This window comes from Aplysia californica, unplaced genomic scaffold (genome assembly GCF_000002075.1).
Source record: "Aplysia californica isolate F4 #8 unplaced genomic scaffold, AplCal3.0 scaffold00386, whole genome shotgun sequence".
Classification (NCBI taxonomy): Eukaryota; Metazoa; Mollusca; class Gastropoda; order Aplysiida; family Aplysiidae; genus Aplysia; species Aplysia californica.
Genome location: NW_004797656.1, coordinates 632,727 through 635,453, shown reverse-complemented (window position 1 = coordinate 635,453; position 2,727 = coordinate 632,727). Strand labels below are relative to the sequence as shown.

The window sequence follows — 2,727 nt, the reverse complement described above, 5'->3', positions numbered from 1 at the left end:
CTAGAGAGCAGGAAAGGAGGTGAAACAAGACAAATTTAGAGAAGAAAATTTTTCGGTCACTACCCGGATTCGAACCCAGGACCTTAGAATGAGAGGCCAACACCTTACCCTCTAGGCCAAGAGAGCCCCCCCCCCCCCCCCCACACACTATTACAGTCTATTCTGTCACCACTTCTACCATGTAACAGAAGGTGATATTCAAAACATAAAATTTATCAGAAGTTTTGTTTCCAGCCATCCAGGAGAAAAAGAAGCTCAAGAGTGAAAAAAAATATCTTACATATACGTATATAACTAGCAGTATACAGATACTCAACAGACCTTACCAAAAAAGGTTGGTGGAACGTAGCTGACAACAATAAAAAAGTGAACTTATCAGTATTGTTGATGCCGCTGTATGGAACTCATTGAGTATTCTGATGATATGTCGAAAGTAAAACAAAAAACAACTAAAAATGTGACTAAAAGAAATTGAAAAAATATGTGAGGCAGCATGGTGGAATCAGGCTCTCGTCAATTTTTGGACATGTTGAGTTATTGGTTGGTATCATCTTAAAGCTTGTTCACTTGTCTTTATTTGGATGAAAAAAATATCCATTTATCTTGAATACAATTCGAGATATTTGAGAAAGAAGGAGGTAAGGGTCACCTGTTTTCAGAGGTAAAATTAGAGAGAAAATGTCCGCAAAGATTAGTTACTTTCTTAGCTTAAGAATCCATGGTAACTGAAAATTTACATTTTTTGTGCCTTTAATCAACGTTTTTCAGATAAATTCACACAGAAATGAGTTTTTTGATGGGCATGAAATGTGTTGAGCCAAAAAACAAAAATTCGATAAAAATTCACAAACCTGCGGAAAAATGCAAGTTTCTTCACTTTGATTATTTTGACGAGAGCCTGATTCCACCACGCTGCCTCACATAAAGAAGTGAGGCTAAATATATCCTCAAAGAGGATGTAAACAAAAAATGTTTAAAGAATTCCTCTTAGATTACACAGCTTTTTAGAGAGTTAAGGACCCTGTCTCAACTTAAATCGTAACGGACTAGAGGGTGGTAAATGCCGGCTATCTGGTGTGCACAGAGTGCACTGAACACCACTACTGGGTGGTGGTTATGTTTCTCATCACTTCCAGTACTCCTTGATAATTTTTAAAAAGTGACACATGCCTCTAACAGTCGATCCTCGATAGGACTTGACCTGTTTCAGTGAGTTGTGAAAACTCAGAGGTAAATCCCCACTAATTTCTTGTCGAGTTGGAAAGCTGGATCCCCAGATTACCAGGCAAGAGTCCTTCCACGGAGTCACAGTTCAAGTCAGAATAATGATGATTCAATCAAAGACAACTTTCAAACCAAATTATGTGACCAATAGCTAAATTCGAGAAAAATACCTATTTTTTAACTATAAATCCAGCTTGATTTCAGACATCTCAGAACTGTTCAGTACGTTCATAGTGCTACAGCATATGGAGCAACAAAATGTCCACATCTAGCACCAAAATTAAGACTCAAAGAAAACTGTACATGTATAAAAATATAAAGTAACTGGCTGGATGATCTACACAGAACTTATATCCAAATTGTACTTTTGTAAGACAGGAATAACACAAATCTGACAACTTATCTTCTGTAAAATGAAACAGTTGAAAAATTTGGGTCGAAAATTATGGAAAGCTCTGCCAAAAGCTTTGAGCTAACTGCCTCTGCCCTACAACTAAAGAAACAGGAAACGTGATAAACATTTTTAGTTCAAACCAGCAATAAAACTGAGCCTATCACAATAAAATCTAAAAGCTTCCAGATCCTTCCTCTGAATCTGCCGTAAAGAACAAGACGGCACCACAACGTACCAGACACAAACACAGTGGCACATACCAAAATGTCACATATATTTATCACCATTACTTAATGAGAGAACGAGAAGTAAGAGGAGAAGAAGGAGAAACTTCACGTTCCCCTATGACTTTTGCGTAAGAAATGCTCCAAGCGTAAGAACTCCGATACCAGCCGCTGCATAACCACATATCGTTCCGAAAGACGGCCACGGATTATTTTTCCTTGATTCAGGGCCTCCCGCGTGGAACTCTAAAAATCCTTCCTGTAAAAAAAAAAGACAAGAAAAAAAAATTATATACCTGAAGTGACATCAGTTCATAAGGCATTCAACTCCCCAATTTCCCATTTCAAATAGTAAATACAGTCAAAATTTTCCAAGACAATCCCCAATGGTCAAGGAGAAAAGTGGTTCTCTTAGACATATGGACGTCTTAAATGGCGTCATTATTATAATATTTTTTAAAACGTAAGGGGAGAAGTGGGAAGTGGTCGTTTGTACATGTGATTGTTTTGGACAGGTTCGACTGTAATTAAGAAATACACAATTAGTAGACATTGCACTTTTTACCCCAAACAGTTCAGATTAACTGACGAAATACATGAGTATTAGTAAGGTCAGACCATCGTCACCTCATGATCATCTTACCCATAGGGTGACTGACGGCGAAGTTGGCGTTACTTCAGGGATATTAGACAAACAACCCAGAGACCGCAAGCGGAACGGGACCATAGAGGTGGAAGAACGGACAGAAGACACACCCACTGCAAATTCCTCATTCTGGAATGTTTACTACATGTACTTTATTCATTCATTTTGATTTTTGCTTTGCTTTGTTGTATGTCGCTTCTTTTTAGCGAAGCTTACACTTCATTCAAATGGGCTTCAAC

At 38.0% G+C, this 2,727-nt stretch overlaps 1 protein-coding gene across 1 annotated transcript in view; it reads right to left on the bottom strand.

Annotated features, from left to right (window-relative positions):
* Window positions 1-1,208: 1,208 nt before the first annotated feature.
* Window positions 1,209-2,727, bottom strand: part of LOC101849554 (bcl-2-like protein 2) — a 31,165-nt gene continuing 29,646 nt past the window's right edge. Inside the window, exon 2 of the mRNA XM_005103695.3 lies at window positions 1,209-2,101. Within this exon, the coding sequence (XP_005103752.1) occupies window positions 1,961-2,101 (141 nt within the window). The 3' untranslated portion in view covers window positions 1,209-1,960. The remainder of the gene's footprint in view (window positions 2,102-2,727) is intronic.